The sequence below is a fragment of the Pezoporus flaviventris genome, unplaced genomic scaffold (assembly GCF_033815535.1).
Source record: "Pezoporus flaviventris isolate CSIRO_AGI_PZ_B2104156 unplaced genomic scaffold, CSIRO_AGI_Pfla_v1 ptg000101l, whole genome shotgun sequence".
Classification (NCBI taxonomy): Eukaryota; Metazoa; Chordata; class Aves; order Psittaciformes; family Psittacidae; genus Pezoporus; species Pezoporus flaviventris.
In genome coordinates this window covers 496,874-521,706 of record NW_026892649.1, presented here as the reverse complement: position 1 = coordinate 521,706, position 24,833 = coordinate 496,874, and the positions used below count along the sequence as shown (strand labels likewise).

At 58.5% G+C, this 24,833-nt stretch overlaps 2 protein-coding genes across 2 annotated transcripts; one reads left to right on the top strand and one right to left on the bottom strand.

The window, feature by feature from the left end:
• The first annotated feature begins 86 nt into the window (after window positions 1–86).
• Window positions 87–16,265, top strand: LOC133281580 (ETS domain-containing transcription factor ERF-like). The gene is given in 8 exon segments (XM_061477305.1): window positions 87–185; window positions 12,555–12,789; window positions 14,673–14,737; window positions 14,740–14,787; window positions 14,876–15,274; window positions 15,369–15,488; window positions 15,491–15,603; window positions 15,605–16,265. Coding segments are annotated over 8 exon segments (1,662 nt in total). The 5' UTR covers window positions 87–163; the 3' UTR covers window position 16,265.
• A 3,258-nt stretch (window positions 16,266–19,523) lies between these two features.
• Window positions 19,524–23,961, bottom strand: LOC133281579 (HAUS augmin-like complex subunit 5; the record flags this gene model as incomplete). The annotated part of the gene is made up of 17 exons (XM_061477304.1): window positions 19,524–19,661; window positions 19,845–19,902; window positions 19,980–20,083; window positions 20,167–20,247; window positions 20,651–20,795; window positions 21,485–21,630; window positions 21,721–21,796; window positions 22,046–22,101; window positions 22,205–22,244; window positions 22,347–22,408; window positions 22,508–22,547; window positions 22,632–22,770; window positions 22,856–22,976; window positions 23,189–23,213; window positions 23,571–23,603; window positions 23,714–23,776; window positions 23,873–23,961. Coding segments are annotated over 17 exons (1,416 nt in total), but the record flags the coding sequence as incomplete, so codon positions are not given.
• Between the last annotated feature and the right edge of the window lie 872 nt (window positions 23,962–24,833).

Sequence of the window (24,833 nt, the reverse complement as noted above, 5' to 3'; positions counted from 1 at the left end):
GGGGCTCCGTTCCATGGCGGACGCGGGCGCGAGGGAGGGGAGGGCGTGGGGGGCGGGGTGGGGCGGGGCTTTAAAGGGGCCGGGTGGGGGCGGGGCCTGGGGGAAAGGGAGGGGGGGAGGGGAGGGGGGGGGCCGAGCGCGACGGCGGCGGCAGCGCGGAGCCATGAAGACTCCGGCGGACGCAGGTGGGGACTGCGCCCCCCCCCTCCCCCCCCTCCCTGCCCCCCCCCTCCCCCCCCCAAATGCGAGCGCCAACGGGGGGGTGGGGGGAGGGGCAAAGTTATTTTGGGGGGGGGAACCCCAATGTTGAGGGGGGAAGAACTTTGCCCCCCCCATCCCCCAACCGCAAACTTTCCTCCCCCCCCCCCCGCCACTCACGTGACCCTCCCCACATTCCCCCGCCCCCCCCCAATTGTATCGGGGGGGGGTCAACCCACGTGACACCCCCACCCCCCCCCCCCCCCCCCCACCCCCCCCATTGAGTCCGGTCCGAGTTTCGCGGGAACCTGTTGCGTCCCACGTGGGGGAGGGGAGGAAGGAGGGGGTGGGGGGAGGGGGGAGGGGGGGGCACCGTGGTCCCCTCCCCCCCCCCGGCCCCCCCCCACCGCGCGCTGTGTTGGGTGGGGGAGGGGCGCTGCCACGTTGTGTGTTTTTAACGGGGGGGGGGAGGGGGCGGCTTGAGGGGGGGGCGCTAATTGGCGTTACCTTATATGGGTATTGCCTGCCCCTCCCCCCCCTCCCGCTCCTCCCCCTCCCCCCCCCCCCTCCATTGGAATCCGGCCGGAGCCCAACCTTGTCCCCTCCCCCACCCCCGCCCTGGCTCCGCCCCCTCCCGCCCACGGCCCCGCCCACGCGGTTGGGGGGGGGAGGGGAGGGCCCTGGTGCTGCCCCATAAGTGTGGGGCGGACCCATAAGTTGGGGGTTGGGGCGGGGGAGTCAAAGTGGGGGAGGGGCTGGGGTACGGGGGCGGAGCGCGGGGGGTGCTGGGATGAGTCATTGGTGGGGTACAGCCCACACTTGGGGGGCTTGGAGGTGTGGGGCAGCTGCTGGGGGGCTTGGACCCACGGGTTCCCTATGGGGCAGCTGTTGGGCTTGGACCCCCAGGTTCCCTGCTATGGGGCAGCTGTGGGGCTTGGGGGTCCGGTGATAGAGCAGCAATGGGGCTGGGACACGCAGTTTCCTTGCTGTGGAGCAGCTATGGGGCTTGGACCCCCAGGTTCCCTGCTATGGGGCAGCTATGGGGCTTGGACCCCCAGGTTCCCTGCTATGGGGCAGCTATGGGGCTTGGACCCCCAGGTTCCCTGCTGCGGGGCAGCTGTGCAGCTTGGACCCCCAGGTTCCTTGCTATGGGGCAGCTGTGGAGCTTGGACCCCCAGGTTCCCTGCTATGGGGCTTGGACCCACAGTTTCCCTGCTATGGGGCAGCTATGGGGCTTGGACCCCCAGGTTCCCTGCTATGGGGCAGCTGTGGAGCTTGGACCCCAGGTTCCCTGCTATGGGGCAGCTGTGCAGCTTGGATCCCCAGGTTCCTTGCTATGGGGCAGCTGTGGAGCTTGGACCCCCAGGTTCCCTGCTATGGGGCTTGGACCCACAGTTTCCCTGCTATGGGGCAGCTATGGGGCTTGGACCCACAGTTTCCCTGCTATGGAGTAGCTGTGGGGCTTGGACCCCCAGGTTCCCTGCTATGGGGCAGCTATGGCGATTGGAACCCCAGCTTCCCTGCTATGGGGCAGCTATGGGGCTTGGACCCCCAGGTTCCCTGCTATGGGGCTGCTATGGGGATTGGAACCCCAGCTTCCCTGCTATGGGGCAGCTATGGGGCTTGGACCCACAGTTTCCCTGCTATGGGGCTGCTATGGCGATTGGAACCCCAGCTTCCCTGCTATGGGGCTGCTATGGGGATTGGACCCACAGTTCCCCTGCTATGGGGCAGCTATGGGTCTTGGACCCAGAGTTTCCCTGCTATGGGGCAGCTATGGGGCTTGGACTGCTAGGCTCCCTGCTATGGGGCAGCAATGGGGGCCTGGACACCAGGGTCCGTTGCTTGTGGGGCAGGATGCTGGGACCCTATGGGGCAGCCACGAAGCAGGACCCCTGTGGCCCCCCCGCTATGGGGCAGGGGGGGTGGCGCTGCCGCCGCACACAGTGGCCCCATTGACGGGGCCGTGGCGCCGCTGACGTCACGTCCCGGCCCCCCCCCCCCCCGGCCCCAATTAGCGAGAACAGGGCCCTGAGTGTTGGGGGGGGGGGGGGGGGGGGGGGGGCGCCCCTCCCCCACCCGGGGCACGAGGCCAGAGTGTTGGGGGGCGGGGGATTATGGGGCACCCGTGCCCATGGGGCGCTGGTTATGGGGCACCTGTGTCCATGGGGTGCTGCTTATGGCGTGCCCCGTGTCCATGGGGTGCTGGTTATGGGGTGCCCTGTGTCCATGGGGAGCTGGTTATGGGGTGCTGTTTATGGGGTGCCCCATGTCCATGGGGAGCTGGTTATGGGGTGCTGTTTATGGGGTTCCCTGTGTCCATGGGGAGCTGGTTATGGGGCACCTGTGTCCATGGGGTGCTGCTTATGGGGTGCTGTTTATGGGGTGCCCTGTGTCCATGGGGTGCTGCTTATGGGGCGCTGGTTATGGGGCACCTGTGTCCATGGGGTGCTGCTTATGGGGTGCCCCGTGTCCATGGGTTGCTGCTTAAGGGTGCTCCATGTCTATGGGCCGCTGGTTATGGGGCACCTGTGTCCGTGGGGTGCTGCTTATGGGGTGCTGTTTATGGGGTGCCCCGTGTCCATGGGGAGCTGGTTATGGGGTGCACCATGGCCATGGGGTGCTGGGGAACTGGTTATGGGGCACCTGTGTCCATGGGGCGCTGGTTATGGGGCACCTGTGTCCATGGGATGCTGGTTATGGGATGCCCTATGGCCATGGGGTGCTTGTTATGGGTCACCTGTGTCCATGGGCGCTGGTTATGGTGTGCCCCATGGCCATGGGGTGCTTGTTATGGGGCACCTGTGTCCATGGGCGCTGGTTATGGTGTGCCCCATGGCCATGGAGCGCTTGTTATGGGGCACCTGTGTCCATGGGCGCTGGTTATGGTGTGCCCCATGGCCATGGGGCGCTTGTTATGGGGCACCTGTGTCCATGGGCGCTAGTTATGGTGTGCCCCATGGCCATGGGGTGCTTGTTATGGGGCACCTGTGTCCATGGGGTGCTGGTTATGGGCACTGGTTAAGGCGTGCACCATGTCTATGGGGCGCTGGCTATGGGGCACCTGTGTCCATGGGGTGCTGGTTATGGGGTTCCCCGTGTCCATGGGGGCTCTGGTTATGGGGTGCGCCATGGCCATGGAGTGCTGGGGCTCTGGTTATGGGGCACCTGTGTCCATGGCATGCTGGTTATGGTGTGCCCCATGGCCATGGGGTGCTGGCTCCGGGGCACCTGTGTCTATGGGGTGCTGGTTATGGGGCACTGTGTCTTTGGGGCACTGGTTATGGGGATGCTGGTTATGGGGTGCCCCGTGTCCATGGGGTGGTGCTTATGGGGTGCAGGTTATGGGGGTGCTGCTGGCTATGGGACACTGGTTATGGGGTGCCCATGTCCATGGGTGCAGGTTATGGGTCCCGCTATGGGGCAGAGGCCGTTGTGCGGCTCCATCCCTGTTCCGGGGGGGGTTGGGGGCTCTGCACGCGCCTCCCCCGGGGGGTTATTTTTAGCGTCGCCGGTTGCCTGGCAACGGGGGGGGGGGGAGGGGCTGGGACTGGGGGGGAGGGCCGCCCCCCCCCTCCAATCCCTTTGGGGGGGTGAGATCATCGCAGCTGATGCATTATTGATGTGCGAGGCCCATAGCGGGTGTGGGGCACGGCCCCATAGAGACACCCCATAGGTGGGAGTGTGGGGCACGGCCCCATAGAGACACACCATAGATGGGAGTGTGGGGCACGGCCCCATAGAGACACCTCATAGATGGGAGTGTGGGGCACGGCCCCATAGAGACACCCTATAGATGGGAGTGTGGGCACGGCCCCATAGAGACACCCTATAGATGGGAGTGTGGGATGTGGCTCCATAGAGAAACCCCATAGATGGGAGTGTGGGGCACTCCCCCATAGAGACACTTCATAGATGGGAGTGTGGGCACGGCCCCATAGAGACACTTCATAGATGGGAGTGTGGGGCACGGCCCCATAGAGACACTTCATAGATGGGAGTGTGGGGCACTGTCCCATAGAGACACCCCATAGATGGGAGTGTGGGGCACGGTCCCATAGAGACACCCATAGATGGGAGTGTGGGGCACGGCCCCATAGAGACACCCCATAGATAGGAGTGTGGGGCACGGCCCCATAGAGACACCCCATAGATGTGAGTGTGGGGCACGGCCCATAGAGACACACCATAGATGGGAGTGTGGGGCACGGCCCCATAGAGACACCTCATAGCTGGGAGTGTGGGGCACGGCCCCATAGAGACACACCATAGATGGGAGTGTGGGATGCAGCTCCATAGAGAAACCCCATAGATGGGAGTGTGGGGCACTGCCCCATAGAGACACACCATAGATGGGAGTGTGGGGCACGGCCCCATAGAGACACACCATAGATGGGAGTGTGGGATGCAGCTCCATAGAGAAACCCCATAGATAGGAGTGTGGGGCACGGCCCCATAGAGACACCCCATAGATGGGAGTGTGGGGGCGCTGCCCCATAGAGACACCCTATAGATGGGAGTGTGGGGCACGGCCCCATAGAGACACCCCATAGATGTGAGTGTGGGGCACGGCCCCATAGAGACACCCCATAGATGTGAGTGTGGGGCACGGCCCCATAGAGACACACCATAGATGGGAGTGTGGGGCACGGCCCCATAGAGACACACCATAGATGGGAGTGTGGGGCACGGCCCCATAGAGACACCTCATAGATGGGAGTGTGGGGCACGGCCCCATAGAGACACCCTATAGATGGGAGTGTGGGATGTGGCTCCATAGAGAAACCCCATAGATGGGAGTGTGGGGCACTCCCCCATAGAGACACTTCATAGATGGGAGTGTGGGGCACGGCCCCATAGAGACACTTCATAGATGGGAGTGTGGGGCACTGTCCCATAGAGACACCCCATAGATGGGAGTGTGGGGCACGGCCCCATAGAGACACCCCATAGGTGGGAGTGTGGGACACGGCCCCATAGAGACACTTCATAGATGGGAGAGTGGGGCACGGCCCCATAGAGACACCTCATAGATGGAGTGTGGGGCACGGCCCCATAGAGACACACCATAGATGGGAGTGTGGGGCACGGCCCCATAGAGACACCTCATAGATGGGAGTGTGGGGCACGGCCCCATAGAGACACCCTATAGATGGGAGTGTGGGATGTGGCTCCATAGAGAAACCCCATAGATGGGAGTGTGGGGCACTCCCCATAGAGACACTTCATAGATGGGAGTGTGGGGCACGGCCCCATAGAGACACTTCATAGATGGGAGTGTGGGGCACTGTCCCATAGAGACACCCCATAGATGGGAGTGTGGGGCACGGTCCCCATAGAGACACCTCATAGATGGGAGTGTGGGGCACGGCCCCATAGAGACACCCTATAGATGGGAGTGTGGGATGTGGCTCCATAGAGAAACCCCATAGATGGGAGTGTGGGGCACTGCCCCATAGAGACACTTCATAGATGGGAGTGTGGGGCACGGCCCCATAGAGACACTTCATAGATGGGAGTGTGGGGCACTGTCCCATTGAGACACCCCCATAGATGGGAGTGTGGGGCACGGTCCCATAGAGACACCTCATAGATGGGAGTGTGGGGCACTGCCCCATGGAGACACCCCATAGATGGGAGTGTGGGGCACGGCCCCATAGAGACACCCCATAGATGGGAGTGTGGGGCACGGCCCCGTTGCCAAGAGTCTGAGGTGCAGCCCCATAGCAGCACTCCATAAAAAGAGTGTGGGGTGCAGGCCCATAGCCAGCTTTTTGGGGCACGGCCCCATAGTGTCATCCCATAGCGGGGTGTGGGGCACTGCCCCATAGATACTGTCACCCCATAGCCCAGAGTTGGCCCTGCCCCATAGCCAACAGTGTGGGGTGCAGCCCCATAGCAGCACCCAAAAGGGGTTGCCCCCTCACTGTGGGGCTGTATGGGGAGAGGTTGTGGGGCGGGGGGGGTTATGGGGCAGGGGGGGGAGTTGTGGGCCCCACACAAAGGGCCCTTGTTGTGGGCGCTGAGCTCAGCCCTGACCCGTCCGGGCCCTGGCACGGCCCCTCCCCCCACATGTGGAGCTGCCCCACATTGGCACTGAGCACTCAGCCATGTGACCAGCTCCAGAGAGCCCCATAGGGGTGCCCCATGGACAAGAGTGTGGGGCACAGCCCCATAAGTGGTGCCGCATAGACAAGAATGCAAAGCACAGCCCCGTAAGTGGTGCCCTATAGACAGGCCGTGTTGGGCACAGCCCCATAGGGGTGCCCCATAGAGAAGAGTGTGGGGCACCGGCCCATAGCGGTGCCCCACAGACGGGAGCATGGGGTGCCCGTCGCTCCCTGCCCCACATCGCCATATGTCCCATCATGTTGTGTCCATTCCTTTGCGTCCGTATCCATATATCCGTGAATCCATGAATCCATATATCCATGTATCCATGAATCCATATATCCATGAATCCATATATCCATGTATCCATGAATCCATATATCCATGAATCCATATATCCATGAATCCATATGTCCATGAATCCGAATCCATATATCCATGAATCCATATATCCATGTATCCATGAATCCATATATCCATGAATCCGAATCCATATATCCATGAAATCCATGAATCCATATGTCCATGAATCCGAATCCATATATCCATGAATCCATATATCCATGAATCCATGCATCCGTGAGTCCATATATCCATGAATTCATGTGTCCATGAATCCATATATCCATGAATCCATGAATCCATATATCCATGAATCCATATATCCATGAATTCATGCATCCATGAATCCATATATCCATGAATCCGTATGTCCATGAATCCATATGTCCATGAATCCATATATCCCTGAATCCATATATCCATGAATCCATATATCCACGAATCCATATATCCATGAATCCATAGTCCATGAATCCGTGAATCCATGACTCCGTATATCCACGAATCCGTATATCCATGAATCCATATATCCGTGAATCCATATATCCGTGAATCCATATGTCCATGAATCCGTATATTCACGAATCCATATATCCACGAATCCATATGTCCATGAATCCATGTATCCATGAATCTATATATCCATGAATCCATATATCCACGAATCCATATGTCCATGAATCCATTGTATCCATGAATCCATATATCCATGAATCCATATATCCACGAATCCATATATCCGTGAATCCATATATCCATGAATCCATATGTCCATGCATCCGTATATCCACGAATCCATATATCCACGAATCCATATATCCATGAATCCATATATCCACGTATCCATATATCCATGAATCCATATATCCATGAATCCGAATCCATATGTCCATGAATCCATATATCCATGAATCCCTATGTCCATGAATCCTATATACCCCAACACTCATATACACATACACCCATACACGCTTACACCCGTATACCCACACACCATACACCCATATAGCCGTGCACCGATGCACCCATAGACCCATATACAACCAGATCCCCGTACACCGTGTACCCCTATGCATCCCTATATCCCTGTATCCCTATGGCGGGGTTTGCGTTCCCGTGCTGGGTGTACACGGTGGAGTCGAGACCCGGCTCTCTGCAGATCCAGCTCTGTTACTTCCTATGTCCATACACCCATACACATGTACACCCGTACACATGTACACCCATAAACCCATAAACCCATACACATGTACTCCCATACACCCATAAACCCATACACATGTACACCCATAAACCCATAAACCCATGCACATGTACACCAATACTCCCATACACCCATAAACCCGTACACATGTACACCCATACTCCCATACCCCCATAAACCCATACACATGTACACCCATACTCCATACACCCATTCACCCATTCACACATACACCCATGAACCCATACACATGTACACCTGTACTCCCTACACCCATTCACACATACACCCATAAACCCATACACATGTACACCCATACTCCCATACACATGTACACCCATACTCCCATATACCTGTACATCCGTACTCCCATGCACCCATAAACCCATACACATGTACACCCATACTCCCATACACATGTACACCCGTACTCCCATATACCTGTACATCCGTACTCCCATGCACCCATAAACCCATACACATGTACACCTGTACTCCCATACACCCATTCACACATACACCCATAAACCCATACACATGTACACCCATACTCCCCATACACATGTACACCTGTTCACACATACACCCATAAACCCATACACATGTACACCCATACTCCCATACACATGTACACCCATTCACGCATACACCCATAAACCCATACACGTGTACACCCATACTCCCATACACCCATTCACACATACACCCATAAACCCATACACATGTACACCCATACTCCCATACACATGTACACCCATACTCCCATATACCTGTACATCCGTACTCCCATACACCATAAACCCATACACATGTACACCCATACCTCCCATACACATGTACACCATTCACACATACACCCATAAACCCATACACATGTACACACATACTCCCATACACCCATAAACCCATACACATGTACACCCATACTCCCATACACATGTACACCCGTTCACACATACACCCATAAAACCCATACAGATGTACACCCATACTCCATACACCCATTCACGCATACACCCATAAACCCATACACGTGTACACCCATACTCCCATACACCCATTCACACATACACCCATAAACCCATACACATGTACACCCATACTCCTTACACCCATAAACCCATACACATGTACACCCATAAACCCATACACATGTACACCCATACTCCCTTACACCCATAAACCCATACACATGTACACCCATTCACACATACACCCATAAACCCATACACATGTACACCCATACTCCCTTACAACCCATAAACCCATACACATGTACACCCATAAACCCATACACATGTACACCCATACTCCTTACACCCATAAACCCATACACATGTACACCCATTCACACATACACCCATAAACCCATACACATGTACACCTGTACACCCATACGCACTTACACCCTTACACCCATGTACCCATACACCCTTACACCCATATACCCATGCACTCATACACAAATGCACTCGTACCCATATACGCACGCATCTGTATACCCGTACACCCATACAGCCATACATCCATATTCACATACACCCGTATACTTATACACACATACACACATACATCCATAAACCTGTGCACCCATGCACCCATACACCCATGCACCCATACACCTACACATCCGTACACACAGACACCCATACACCTATATACCTGTACACCCATACACCCATGCACACATACACCCATATACCCATACACCTGTACACCTGTACATCCATGTAGCCATACACTTACTCACCCATATACCCATGCAGCCATACACCCCTATACCCATACACTCATACATGCATACACCCATACGTCTGCTCGCCCGTACACCCCTATACATATACACCGATACACCCATATACCCAAATACCCATTCACCCATGCAGCCGTGTACCCATACACTCATGCACCTTTATACTCATGCTCATGCACCCATGCACCCATATATCCATACACCCGTACATCCATATGTACATACACCCATACAGGCATACACCTGTACACCCATGCAACCATACATACGTACAGCCGTACACCCATATACCCATATGCCCATATACATTGCACCCATGCACCCATATACCTACCCACACAACTCTATACCTATACACCCACCCATATACCCATGCACCTATATACACGTACACCCATACAGCTGTATACCCATACAGGCATATACCAATAAACCCATGCACCCATAGAGCTGTACACCTGTACATCCATATACATATACACCCATACACCCATATACCCATACACCCATGCACCCATACACATGTACATACAGCCGTACACCCATACAGCCGTATACCCATACACCTATACAGCCATATAGCCATACACTTACTCACCCATATACCTATACACCCATGCACCCATATACCCAGACACCTGTATACCTATTACCTATACAACCCCATAAACCCATACACCCATACATCCATATACACTCACACGCATGCACCCATGCAGCTGTACATCCATATAGACATACACACATATACCCATACCCCCGTACACCCATACACCTGTACACCCATACAGCCGTATGTCCGTTCACCTGGACACCCATATACCCATACACCCATGCAGCTGTATACACATACAGTCATACACCTTTGTACCCATACACCCATACACCTTTATACCCATGCACCCATACAGCCGTACACTTGTACATCCATGTACACATACACCCATATACCCATACAACCGTAAACCCGTACACCCATACATCCATATACCTATATACCCATACATCCATATACCTATATACCCATACATCCATATATCCATGTACCCATATACCCAGATTGGATCCCTGTATGCCTGTATCCCTGTGGCAGGGTTTGCATTCCCGGACCGGTTGTACAAGGTGTAGTTGAGCCCCGGCTCTCAGCAGATCCGGCTCTGGCACTTATTATGTCTACCCACACAGATACCCCATACAGCCATACAACCATACACCCATATACCTCTACACCCATACACCTATTTACCCCTACAGCCATACAACCATACACCCATATACCTCTACACCCATACACCTATTTACCCCTACAGCCATACAACCATACACCCATATACCTCTACACCCATACACCTATTTACCCCTACAGCCATACAACCATACACCCATATACCTCTACACCCATACACCTATTTACCCCTACAGCCATACAACCATACACCCATGTACCTCTACACCCATACATCTATTTACCCCTACAGCCATACAACCGTACACCCATGTACCTCTACACCCATACACCTATTTACCCATACAGCCATACAACCATACACCCATGTACCTCTACACCCATACACTATTTACCCCTACAGCCATACAACCAATACACCCATGTACCTCTACACCCATACACCTATTTACCCCTACAGCCATACAACCATACACCCATGTACCTCTACACCCATACACCTATTTACCCATACAGCCATACAACCATACACCCATGTACCTCTACACCCATACACCTATTTACCCCTACAGCCATACAACCATACACCCATGTACCTCTACACCCATACACCTATTTACCCATACAGCCATACAACCATACACCCATGTACCTCTACACCCATACACCTATATACCCATACAGCCATACAACCATACACCCATGTACCTCTACACCCATACACCTATTTACCCATACAGCCATACAACCATACACCCATGTACCTCTACACCCATACACCTATTTACCCCTACAGCCATACAACCATACACCCATGTACCTCTACACCCATACACCTATATACCCCTACAGCCATACAACCATACACCCATGTACCTCTACACCCATACACCTATTTACCCATACAGCCATACAACCATACACCCATGTACCTCTACACCCATACACCTATTTACCCCTACAGCCATACAACCATACACCCATATACCTCTACACCCATACACCTATTTACCCAGACACCCATGCACCCATACATCTGTACACCCATATACCCGTACATGCATATACCCATACAGCCATTCAGCCACACACCCGTACACCCATACACTTACGCACCCCTATACGCATTCACCCATACACCCCTGTACATCCTTACACCCTTATACATCCCTATACATCCCTACATCCGTATACACCCCTTTACACTCGTTTACACCCCAATACACCTCAATACACCCCCATACACCCCAATACACCCCCAATACACCCCAATACACCTCAATACACCCCCAATACACCCCAGTACACCCCCATACACCCCCAATACACCCCCATACACTCCCAATACACCTCAATACACCCCAATACACCCCCAATACACCTCAATACACCCCCAATACACCCCCAATACACCTCAATACACCCCAATACACCCCCATACACCCCCAATACACCTCAATACACCCCCATACACCCCCAATACACCTCAATACACCCCCAATACGCCTCAATACACCCCAATACACCCCCATACACCCCCAATACACCCCAATACACCCCAATACACCCCCAATACACCTCAATACACCCCCAATACACCCCCAATACACCCCAATACACCCCCAATACACCTCAATACACCTCAATACACCCCAATACACCTCAATACACCTCAATACACCCCAATACACCTCAATACACCTCAATACACCCCCAATACACCTCAATACACCCCTCTCCATCTTTGTGTCCCCATTTAGGCTTCGCCTTCCCGGACTGGGCGTACAAGGCGGAGTCGAGCCCCGGCTCCCGGCAGATCCAGCTGTGGCACTTCATCCTGGAGCTGCTCCGGCAGGAGCGGTACCGGGAGCTCATCGCCTGGCAGGGGGACTGCGGCGAGTTCGTTATCAAGGACCCCGATGAGGTGGCCCGGCTCTGGGGGGTGCGCAAGTGCAAGCCCCACATGAACTACGACAAGCTCAGCAGGGCGCTCAGGTGGGCACTTATGGGGCACTTGTGGGGCGCTTACGGGGTGTGGGGCGCTTACGGGGTGTGGGGTGCTTATGGGATGCTTGTGGGGCGCTTATGGGGTGTGTAAGGGGTGCTTCTGGGGTGCTTACGGGGTGTGTATGGGGTGCTTATGGGGCGCCTGTGGGGCACTTACAGGGTGTGTATGGGGTGTGTATGGGGCGCTTGTGCGGTGTGTATGGGGTGCTTGTGGGGTGCTTATGGGGTGTGTATGGGGTGCTTATTGGGCCCTTATAGGGCACATACGGGGCTCTTGTGGTGTGGTTATGATTCACATATGGGGTGCTTATGGGGCACTTACGGTTTGCATATGGTGTGCTTATGGGGCATATATGGGGGGCTTATGGGCTGCTTATGGGTTGGTTAAGGGGTGCATATGGGGTGCCTATGGGGCACTTATGGGTCACTTACGGGATGCTTATTAGTCACTTATGGGGCACATATGGGGTGCTTATAGGGCACTTGGTGGGTGCTTACGGGGCACATATGGGGCTCTTATGGGTCACTTGTTGGGTGCTTATGAGGTGCTTATGGGGTGCTTATGGGGCACATGTGGGGTGCTTGCAGGGTGCTTATGGGTCACTTATGGGGTGCGTATTTGGTGCTTGTGGGGTAGGGGATGGTGGAGGTTCCAGCCCCACATCTCCACGTGGGCAGGGGAGGTGGTGGCCAGGCCATGCTGGTACCGCCAAGTGAATGGTGAGGTGGCTTCTGGGTGTTCTGCTCCACATCTCCCCATAGAAAGGATCTGGGGGTCCCAGACCCACGTGTTCCCATAGAGCCAGCACAGGGGCCTGGGCCCCACATCTCCCTATAGAAAGGACTCGATATAGAAGTGATCTGGGGCTGCTAGACCCACATCTCCCCATAGAAAGAACCCAGGTGTTTGGGCCCCATATCTCCCCGTAGAAAGGATATGGAGCTCCCAGCCCCGCATCTCCCCATAGAAAGTATATGGAGTTCCCAGCCCCACGTCTCTCCATAGAAAGCACCCAGGTGTTTGGGCCCCATATCTCCCCATAGAAGGGATATACAGCTCCCAGCCCCACATCTCCCCATAGAAAGGATTTGGAGCTCCCAGGCCCACATCTCCCCATATAAAACACCCAGGTGTTTGGGCCCCATGTCTCTCCGTAGAAAGGATATGGAGCTCCCAGCCCCACATCTCCCCATAGAAAGCACCCAGGTGTTTGGGCCCCATATCTCCCTGTAGAAGGGATATACAGCTCCCAGCCCCATATCTCCCCATAGAAAGGATATGGAGCTCCCAGCCCCACATCTCCCCATAGAAAGGATATGGAGCTCCCAGCCCCTCATCTCCCCATAGAAAGGATATGGAGTTCCCAGCCCCACATCTCCCCATAGAAAGCACCCAGGTGTTTGGGCCCCATATCTCCCTGTAGAAAGGATATACAGCTCCCAGCCCCACATCTCCCCATAGAAAGCACCCAGGTGTTTAGGCCCCATATCTCCCTGTAGAAGGGATATACAGCTCCCAGCCCCATATCTCCCCATAGAAAGGATATGGAGCTCCCAGCCCCACATCTCCCCATAGAAAGGATATGGGGCTCCCATCCCCACATCTCCCCATCCAAAGGACCCAGCAGTCCCATCCCCATAGGAACAACCTGGCTGCTCCAGACCTATATCTATTCCCATATACAACAGACATGGGGGGGGTCTCAGCCCCACATCCCCACCCCACATCTTCCCCCCCCCCCCCCCCCAAGCTACTACTCCAACAAGCACAAGATAAAGCGACGCTGCGGGCAGCTCTGGGGGCACCGGGACGCAATGGGGCCCACGGATGGGTCCCAGCCCCACACCCTGCCCCACACCCTGCCCCACAGGTACTACTACAACAAGCGCATCCTACACAAGACCAAAGGCAAACGCTTCACCTACAAGTTCAACTTCACAAGCTGGTGCTGGTCAATTACCCCTTCATCGACGTGGGGCTCGCAGGTACCGCCGGGAGCGCGGGAAAACGGGGCGTGGCCCCCCAATAGCCACGCCCCCTTTCCTCCTAACCGCGCTTTACCGCCCCCTACAGGCCCGCCGCTGCCGCAGAGCGCGCCCCCGCTGCCCTCGCTCGGAGGGGGGGGCGGCGGAGGGGGGGGGGGCACCCCCCATTTCTGCTTCCCCCCCCTCCCCCCTTCCCTTGCCGGCCCCTCCCCCACCGCATCTGAGGGGCTCTCCCCTCCCCTTCCCCCCCCACTGTGGAAGCCGCCCTCGCCCCCCCCCCCTTCCTCTTCCTCCTCCTCCTCCTCCTCCTCCTCCTCCTCCTCCTTCTCGCGCCGCCTCGGCTCCCTCAGCGACGGCTCCGAGCTCGAGGAAGGGGGGGGTGCCGGGGACCCCCTCCCCCCCTTACCCCCTCCCCCCCTCCCCCCTCTTTCGGGGGGGGGCGGGGGCAGCTTCCGGACCCCTCCCCCCCCATCCCCACCCCCCCCGCGCTTGACCCCAGACGCCCTTTTCCGCCTTTACACCCCTCCTCCTCCCCCCCCCCCCGCCTTTCGCGGGGTCCCCGTTACCGGCCGCGGGGGGAGGGGGAGGAGGTGGGGGGGGCACCGGGGGTCTCCTCCCCCCTCCCCCCTTATCCCCGGCGCTGCCCTTGACCCCCCCCCACGTCGGTTTCGCCCCGTCCCCCACCCTGAGCCCCCTTTTCCCCGCGGGGGGGGGTCCCACTTCTCCTTCAGCGCCGAGGACCTGCAGAGGGCGCTAGCGGCGCAGACCCGCAGCGTTTACAGCTACCACCTGAGCCCCCGCGCCTTCCTCCCCCTGCCCGGGGCTGCTGCTGCCCCCCCCCCCGCCACCGGCACCACCCCCCCCGCCTCCACACCACGCACCCCCACATCAACAGCAGCATCCCCCCGCTTCCGAACCCCTTTTCCCGTTCAAACTCCAGCCCCCGCCGCCGGGAAGGAGGCAGAGGGAGAAAGGCCGGGATGCGGCGCCCCCTCCATCATCATCATCGTCATCGTCACCTGGTGGGGGGGGTGGGGGGGGGACGGCGACGACAGCGACGGCGCAGGAGCCCCCCCATATCAAAGTGGAGGCGGTGTCGGAGGAGGAGACGGTGGAAGTGACGGATGTGAGCGAGGAGGAGGAGGAGGATGAAGTCTTCAAACCCCCCCGGCCCCGCAATGGGGAGGAGGAGGAAGAGGAGGAAGAGGAAGCGGTGGGGGGGGGCCGGGCCGTGCCCCCTTCTCCCCCTCTCCCCCCCCAGCCTTGTGTCCCCCTTAAGCTGCGCTTTAAGCGGCGTTGGAGCGAGGAGCGGAGGAGGGGGGGGACGGAAGGGGAAAGGGAGGAAGTGGGGACCTTCCCCCCCCATTCCAATGAGGATAAGAAAGGGAAAGGGGGGCCCCCAAATCTGGGGGGGGGGGGCAGGAGGGTGAGCACCGACCTGCAGCGCGCCACGGCCCAGCTCTCCCTGGACTCATAATGGGGGGGGGGGGGGGTGAATTTGGGGAAGGGGAGGGGTCCCCATTGCCTTAACTTGGGGCTCCGCACCCGATTTCCATTCCCTCCCCCCAAGTTTGGGGTGCCCCCCCCCATCCTTTTGGGCTGGTTGGAAGTTGGGGGGGGGGAATGGGGGGGGGGTGTCCAGCAGGGTTATATGCAGGGAATGGGGCCCCCCCATAGGGTTTTTAGGGGGTTTCCCTTCTTTTTTGTTGTTTTACATACTCCCCCCCCCTTAGGTGGGAGTTTTGGGGGACGGGGGAGTCCAAAACTCCCCCCAAAACGGGTGATAACCACCCAAAAACGGGCGGGACCTCCCCAGAAATAAGCGGGAACAACCCAAAACGGGCGGGAACAAGTCCAAAAGCGCGGGAATCCCCCGGACACGGGTGGGGCACCCCCGAAACGGGCAGGAATCTCCTAAGGAATGGGTTGAAACGCCTCGGAAGTGGCAGGAACGCCCCCAAACGGGGGGGGGGGGGGGGGAAATCCCTTAAAACGGGTGGGAATCCCCTCAAAACGCGGGGGGGAGCTCCCAAAACGGGCGGGAACGCCCCAGAAGAGGCGGGTTTTCCAGGGGAACGGGCGGGATCTGCCCCAGGGACCGTTCCGGACGCTCCGAACGGGCGGGATCTGCCCCAGGGACCGTTCCGGACGCTCCGAACGGGCGGGATCAGCCCCACGGACCGTTCCGGACGCTCCGAACGGGCGGGATCAGCCCCAGGGACCGTTCCGGACGCTCCGAACGGGCGGGATCAGCCCCAGGGACCGTTCCGGACGCTCCGAACGGGCGGGATCTGCCCCACGGACCGTTCCGGACGCTCCGAACGGGCGGGATCCCCTCAAAAACGGGCTCTTAAGCACAACTTGGGTGGGGGTTTTTGACGCCCCCTTAAACACCCGGGGTGGGGGGGAAAGGTGGGGGGCGGGGCCGCCGGCACAGCCCCTCCCCCACCCCGCCAGGGGGGGTTTCCTCCGTTTTGAGGGGGTTCCCTGTAGAAACGGCTTCATGTAACCAAAAACGGGGGGGGGGGGTGGGGGGGAAGGTGCGGGGGGGTCATTAAGTGCCTGTTGATGAACTGTCTGTGGGGAACGGGGGGGGGGATGGGCCTCACCTCCCCCCCCCCAGCACCCCAAAACGGTGGGGGGGGGGGAGGGTCCCCAATGGACACAACCTCCCATCCCCCACCCGGGGGTGTCGGGGGGGGGAACACACCTCCCCCCTCTTTATACCCGGGATGGGGGAGGGGAGGATAAAGGGGGGATGGGGGTGGGGGGGTCTATCCGAAGCCTTATTGACACCGGTGTAAATAGCGGGGGGAGGGGGGAGGGGAGGCGGGAGCGGTCACCTAAAGAATGTATAAAAAGGAAAATTAACCAATAAATAAAGATTTCACAGGAAATCGAGGCCCCTCCCCCCCCCGTTTCGGCCTTTCCCCATCCCCGTTGGGCGATGCTCGCCGCACTTCCGGGTTGGTTGCTAAGCAACGGCGTCTCCGCTTCCCGCGCGTTGCCAGGCAACAGCCAATCAGCTCTGAGCTCTCCCCAACTCGTGTCCCCGTTTAACCCCGTCCCGGCCGCCCCCCCCATGGGGCTGAATATGGGGCTTTTCCTTGCCCCTGCCCCCCCCATTTGTCCCCCACTTCCCCTCCCCCACCGCATCCCCATCTTCTCCCCTCCCCCCCTTATGCCCCCCCATTCCCCCTCCCCCTTTTTCCCACCCCCATTCCCCACATTCCTGCCATTTCTCCCCCTCTCCCTCCATCCCTCCCCATTTCTCATCCCACCATCGTTACACCCCCCTTATTTACATGCAATTAGCGTAAGACCTGCTTTATCCACACGCAACTCACGTAGGGCTGACCTTATTTGCATGTTACTTACATAGACCCTTCCTTATTTACATGTTATTAATGTAGGGCCTACTTAATTTGTGTCCTTTTAGTGGAGGACCTGCTTTATTTACATGTCATTAACATAGAGCCACCCCTATTTGCACGTTCTTACTGTAGGACCTCCTGTATTTACATGGTGCTGTGCCAGGACCTCCTGTATTTACTCACTTATTAACGTAGGACCTATTTTATGTACGTTTGCTGTCGGATCTGCTCTATTGACAGGGTATTGGGACAGGACCTACTTCATTTATGGGCCCTTATTGTAGGTCCTACTTTATCGGGGAGGTATTATTGTAGGACCCAATTTGCTGAGGGAGTTATTAATGTAGGGCCTACTTTATTTACATGTTGTATTTACAGTTTCATTCCTGTAGGACCTACTGTATTGGGGGTGGTTGTTATGTCAGGACCCACTTTATTGAGTAACTTATTTACAAGTTAATGTAGGACCTACTTTTATGTACCTGTCATTAACACAGAGCCTGTCTCATTTACATATTCCTGTAGGTCCTGCTTTATTCCCAGGCTGTTATTGTAGGTCCTGCTTTATTAGGGGGTTTATTATGTCAGGACCTGCTTTGTTTACACTTTCGTTACTGTAGGACCTGCTTTATTTATGTGTTACTGTAGGCCACACGTTATCTGTGCATTGTTATTGGAGGCTCTGCTTTGTTGACATGCTGTTATTGTAGGTGGGAGGAGTTTATTAACACAAGACCTGCTTTGCATCTCATTAACATGGGTGCAACCTCATTTACATGTAATTAACACAGGACCTACTTTATTTACTGCTTTATTTCTATAGGACCTGCTCTATTACGCTTCCAGGAACTCAGCCCTGTGGCTCTGCCCTCCTCCAAGCCCCGCCTCCTGCACCCCATCCAATAGGAGCATCTGATGAAACCGAGGCTCAGGGGTGGGGCTTCCTCTGGTCACACCCTTCCTCGTCGCTGGTGGGCGGGGCTAAGGGGAGGGGGCGGTGCAAGTTCAGGGCATGCGTGGCCTGGGACCAGCGCCTCAGCCAATGGGAGAAGGGGATGCTGCTGGGAGGCGTGGCCGGTATCCACTGAGCCGGCTGCTCCCACCTATGGGAGACGAAGGAGGGGGGAAGGGGGGATGTGACATCACACATGGTGGGCGTGGCATCTCACGGACCCACCCTCGTCGCCTCACCATTGGCTGATGACGTCCTGGAGGTGGGGCCAGCCCTCGAGGCACTGCTGGACCCGAATGGACAGCGCCTGCAGCTGGGGGAGGAGCTCGGCGATGGCCACGCCCTCCGCGGGTGCTGAAAAGGGGCGGGGTCAGCGCCGGCCACACCCTCACCCCCCCATCTCCTCCCCTTCACTCACCGCGGGGTGGGCGGGGCTTCTCGGGTCCCGCCCCTTGCGCTGACCACGCCCTTTGCGCTGACCACGCCCCCTGCAGCTGTTCCAGCTCCCCCCGCAGCTCTGCCACCCGCAACAGCGCCCCCTGTGGGGGCTGAGGCACAAACACCCCTGAGCAACGGCCCCATTGCCCCTCCCCCCTTTATGGCCCCTCCTCCCATTGCCCCTCCCCCTTTATGGCCCTCCCCCCTTTATGACCCCTGCCCCCTCTGTGGCCCCTCCTTCCAATTCCCCTCCCCCTTTATGTCCCCTCCCCCCATTATGGCCCCTCCCCCACCTCACTCTCTGCCATTCCTAGGGCACGTCTGATTGGCTGCAGTGGGCTGTGGGCGGGGCTAAAGGGAGAAGGGAGGGGTCAGCACAGACCTTCACCCCCCTCCCCCACCCCCCTCCCCCCCCCCAATGTACTCACCTCGGGGGGAGGGGCACCCTCTCCTTTCCCAGCATGCTCAGCGCTTCCTGCAGCCGCTGCCCTTCCCCCTGCAGCCCTGGGGGGAGCCGCACAGCTCCTCGGGCCTGAAAGGGGCGTGGCCAAGGGGGTGAGGCGCCGCCCACTCACCGTTAAGCCCCGCCCCACTTCCCTCCCCCTCTTTGCTCACCTGGGCCTGCAGGGGGCGCAGCTGCGCCTGGAGCTTCCCATTGGATGCGCCCAGAGCCCGGAGCTGGATCCAGCGACGGGACTGGAAGGGATGGAGGGGGGGGACACAAGGAAATGAGGGACCCCAAAGCCATGGGAGGGACCCAAATACCCCCCAAGACCCCCAAACACCTTAAATATCACCCCATATTTCCCCCCCAAACCTCTCCCTTCACCCCAAACCCATCCAGAAGCCCCAGATCCCCCTCCCAGCAATGCTGAACTCCCAAAATCCCCCCTAAAGCCCCAAACTCCTCCATATCATCCCCTATAGACCCAAAATCCCCCCACAGGACCCTCAAATATCCCTCATCCCTCCCCAAAAGCGGCGCTGGGACCCTTTAGGGACCCCAACCCCTCCCCATAACCATCAAATTCCACCCCCCAGACCCCCCCAAGCCCATCAGCACCCCCCCAAATCCCCATATTCCCCCGTTGGCACCCACCAGCCGCTGCTTCCCCTCCTGCAGCTGCCTCCTCAGCGGCCCCAGGGCAGCTTCTGGGGAGTCCATGGGGCTGCCCCGTAGCTCCTGGACCTGATGGATCAGAGCCTCCCGAGCCCCTGAGAGCCCTGCGGCCTCCAGCATCAACCTGGTAGCAAGGGGGGGCCCCAAAGCCAAACGTTGAGGGGAGTTTGGGGGGCCGAAAGGGTTCAAGAACCTATTTTGAGGGGCGGGGGGGTTGGGGACCCTAAAAGGGCTGCAGGGACCATGGAGGGGTTGGGGGCACCCCAAAAGGTCTCAGCACTGGGTTTAGGGAGAATCTGGGGGGGGTTTAAGGACCCTAAAAGGGCTGCAGGGACCATGGAGGGGTTGGGGGCACCCCAAAAGGTCTCAGCACTGGGTTTAGGGAGAATCTGGGGGGGCTTTAAGGACCCCTATGAGCCCAGCACCCACTTCAGAAGGAAACTCAGGGAGGTTTAAAGTACAGAGAGGGTCCCTAAAGGGTTCTGGGGTTCAGGAGTGGGGAGGAAAAGGTCATGGGGGAGGGCCCAGGGGCAGGTTTGGGGTGCAGGGGGGAGAAACTGACTGCAGGATGCATTCGGGGGGTCCCTGAGAGGGTTTTTGGTGCATGGGGGAATCCATAGGGTGGTTTTGGGGTGCCGAGCTGGTTGTTTTGGGGTGTAGGAGGGATAGATTTAGGGTGCAGGGGTGTTGTTTTGGGGTGCCATCGGGCTTCTGGGGTGCATGGGGGTGGTTTTGGGGTGCAGGGGGGAAGGTTTTGGGGTGCACCGTGTGGTTTTGGGGCTCAGGGAGGTGTTTTGGGGTGCAGGGCTTTACCTGGCAGCCTGCTGGGCTTTGGGGTCCCCCTGCAGGCGCTGCTGGATCTCCTCCTGCAGCTGGAGGAGCCGGAGCCTCAGGGGGGACAGCCGGGAGGCCGAGGAGTGGGTGAGGTCCCAGAGTCCCCCCACATCCACCCAGCAGTCCTGGGGGGTGCAAAGGGGAGACCCCACATCAATGGGGAGCTCCAAGCCCTAAAGCACCCCCAAATGTGCCCCTCAAGTCCCCTCATGTACCTGGATGAGGGTCTTCATATGGGGCTGAGGGTCAGGGTCGGGGTCAAGGTCAGGGCTGATTTTGGGGTACCCCTTCCTGCAATGGAACAACGGGGAAGTGGGGGAGGATGGAACCCCCACCCCTCTGTTGGCTCCACCCACCGGTAGCCCCGCCCCTTCCCTGGTGCCCTGGGCCCACACCCTCAGATCCTTATAAGGGAAGTCCTGCCCCCTTTAAGCCGCACCCCCAGCAGCCCACTGGACCTGCCCCTTTCCTAAGCCCCACCCCCTCCCAAAGCTTCACCCCCTCCTAAGCCCCTCCCCTCTCCTAAGCCCCTCCCCTCACCGCAGTGTCTGCAGGGCCTCCAGCACCTCCTCTGGGCTGTGTTGGTTCAGCAGTGCCTGATGGGGGGGGTGAAGGGGGTGTCAGGTCACATGAGGGGGGGGTCACATGACCGTTAGGATCAGCCACCTCCCCCCCCACCCTCCCCCCATGGGCACCCACCTTGGCCTCCTGCAGCCAGAGCAAGGTGAGGTCCTGCGGCCTGGGGGGGCAATGGGAAGGGCAGGGGGGTTGGGGGGTGATGGACAGGGAGGGGTTTAGGGCAGAAGTGGGCGGGGCTTGCCCTGAAGGGGGCAGGGCTTACCTCGACAAGGGGCGGAGCCCCAGCAGCTCCTCCAGTGCCTCCTCCCGCAGCTTGCACACGGCCTGGGGGGGGGGGGGGCGGAAAGGGGGCGTGGCCACGCTCAGACCCCTCCCCCGTCCATAAGCCCCTCCTCCTTCCCAATAAGCCCCGCCCCTTCTTACCGCCAATTTCGACGTCAGTCCCACCTTTGGCCCCGGCTCCCTGCAAGCGCAGAGCATCATGGGAATGCTGCCCCCCGCCCCCATTGGGATACCCATGGGGAAGCCCCGCCCCCTCCTCGCTCACCCGTGGGCGGAGCTTATCTGGGCCCCCTCCCTCCGCAGCCGCAGCCCCTCCTGCGCCGCCTCCGCCGCCAGGGCCCGAAGCTCCGCCCCTCGGCGACGCTCCGCCCCCTGGCGGCGAAGCTCCGCCCCCAGTGCCTCTTCTATAAGGAAACAAAGGGGGCAGAGCCTCAGGTCAGGTGACCGGTAGCCCCGCCCCTTTACCCCCCCCTCCCCCAATGAACTCACCCAGCTCCAGCACCGCTGCCCCGGCCTCGCCCACGGCCCCGCCCATCACTTTAAGCTCCGCCCTCACCTGCTCCAAGGCCTCGCGCACTTCCATATAAGGCGTGCTTGACCCCGCCCCTCGCTGGGGAGAGACACCAAAGGTCACCTGAGAACACCACCCCCCCCCCTTAAGCCCCATTTTTTCCCCCTCCACCACCCTTCAAATTCCCCCCCCCCCGCCCAAAACTTGCCCCCCCATATTTGCTCCGCCCCCCCGAAACATTCCACCCCCCCATCCCTCTGGGACCCCCCAAAACCCCATAGAGCCCCCCCAAACCCTCCCCCCCCCCAAACCTGAATCTCCTCGAGGTGCCGGTACCTGAGCCCCGAGTTAAGGAGGAAACGGGGGGGGGTTAAAGGAGGAGTTGGGGGGGGATCATGGGAGGGAATTGGGGGTTCCTGGGGATCCCAATGGGATTTGGAGGGGTCCTAAAGAAATTAGGGGCTCCTGTGCATGGATTTGGAAGAATAAAAGGGGTTGGGGGGGGTCACAGGGGGGAACTGGGGGGTGCTGGGGGGGGGTCTTGGGATCCCAATGCAATTTTGGGGGGGGATCCTAACAGGCAAAGGGGTTTGGGGGTTCCTGAGGGGTTTTGGAGTCTCCCCAAGGAGCTTGGGGGTCCCCAGAGGGGGCAGCTTTGGGGTCACCCCCCCTTTTTTTGGGTGCAGCGGATACCACAGCAGGTTCCCTTTGATCTTCTTCACATTCCTATAGGAACAAACTCCCCCCCCCCCCCGTATTTTAGGGACCGATCCGAGGTTTGGGGTCCCTCCAGATGTTGCAGTTCCTCCCCCCAGATGTTGGGGTGCCCCCCTCACCGCGGGTGCCGCACGTGGCCCATGATGTACTCCCAGATGGGGGCACAGGGCCCCGTGCACAGCCTGGAGGTGGGGGGGAGACAAAGAGAGGGGGTCAGGAGCACCCCAACCCCCCCAGGACCCCAAAAGCCCCCACTGGGGGGTCCCGCGGGCTCCAACCTGCGCAGCTCGGGCTCGGAGGGGAGGGCGCTGGGGGGCAGCTCCAGCTCGGTCCGGAGCCAGCGGCCCAGCTCCGCCATGATGGCCGAAATTGGCGCGCTGGGAGCGCCGCGCGGCACGACGGGAGTTGTAGTCCAAGCCGGGCGCCGCCTTAGTGGTGCTGTAGGGGTGTCGCGCTGCATCATGGGAGTTGTAGTCCAGGCTGGGCGCCGCCATCGTGGTGCTCTCTGGGTGCCGCGCGGCATGATGGGAGTCGTAGTGCCGCCTGGCGTCTGTATAATGGTGTTCTATGGGAGCCGCGGGGTACGATGGGAGTTGTAGTCATAACTGGGCGCCGCCATAACGGGGCTCAATGGGTGCCGCGCTGCACGATGGGAGTTGTAGTCCCGGCTGGGCGCCACCGTAAAGGGGCTCTATGGGTGCCGCGTTGCATGATCAGGGTTGTAGTCCCTGTAGTCTATGGGTCTCTATGGGGTCTCTATGGGGGCTCTATGGGGTCTCTATGGGGGCTCTATGGGGTCTCTATGGTTCACTTTGGGTCGCTTTCGGGTTCTCTGCGGTGTGTATGGATCTCTATGGGTCTCTATGAGTCTCTATGGGGTCTCTATGGGTCTCTCTATGGGGTCTCTATGGGTCCCTGCAGGGTCTGACCATGGAGGGGGGGGTCTCTTTACGAGTCCCTTGGAGGGGGAAGCAGCAGCAGCTCCAGTACCAGGATGCAGGGGGCAGAGCTCGAGACCCCGAGACCCCCCCCTTTACCCCATTGCCCCCCATTACCCCAAATTGCTCCCATTGCCCCATTACCGCCATTGCCCCCATATAAAGCCATGGAGCCAGCAGTGGGTGTGAACCTGTCCCTGCCCCATAGGGTTCTATAGGGGGGCATAGGGGTCCGATCGCCCCCCATCTCCCTCCTTTCCCCCCCCAGCCAACGCGCGCTCTGTTCCTGTTATGGGGGTTA